We start from the raw sequence: 473 nt of genomic DNA, 5'->3' as shown, positions 1-473 counted from the left end.
GGGTGCCTGCTGAGGTAGCTGCGCTGCTGCAGGCAGCAGCAGCAGCAGCAGCAGCAGCAGCAGGAAAACACAGAAAGCCAGCAGCAGCAGCAGCAGCAGCAGCAGCAGCACCAGCAGCAGGTAAAGCAGCAGATGCAGATGCTGCTGCTGCTGCTGAGGATGATGAGGCAGCAGGAGGAGCAGCAGCAGCAAAAGTAGCAGCAGCAGCAGCAGCACCAGCAGCAGCAGCAGCACCAGCAGCACCAGCAGCAACGACAAGCAAACAGAGGCGACTAGAAAGACGAAAAAGACAGCGGGAGGCAGCAGCAGCAGCAGCAGCAGATCCTGCTGCTGCTCCTCCTGCTGCTGCTGCTGCTGCTCCTGCTGCTGCTGCTGCTGAAGATACAGCAGCAGCAGCAGCAGCAGCAGCAGCAAAGAAACCGAAAGTGCTGCTGACGGTGCAGCAGGAAGAGGAAGAAGAGAGGGATACATAA

The 473-nt window shown here is 59.2% G+C and overlaps 1 protein-coding gene across 1 annotated transcript in view; it reads left to right on the top strand.

The window, feature by feature from the left end:
• Positions 1-473, top strand: part of EMH_0039720 (protamine P1, putative) — a gene marked incomplete at both ends in the record, with an annotated part of 3,811 nt that extends 3,338 nt beyond the window's left edge. The window contains one exon of the mRNA XM_013495432.1: positions 33-473. Within this exon, the coding sequence (XP_013350886.1) occupies positions 33-473 (441 nt within the window). The remainder of the gene's footprint in view (positions 1-32) is intronic.

Source organism: Eimeria mitis, genomic scaffold (assembly GCF_000499745.2).
Source record: "Eimeria mitis Houghton genomic scaffold, Emh_scaff1571, whole genome shotgun sequence".
NCBI lineage: Eukaryota > Apicomplexa > Conoidasida > Eucoccidiorida > Eimeriidae > Eimeria > Eimeria mitis.
This window is presented reverse-complemented; position numbering and strand designations above follow the sequence as displayed.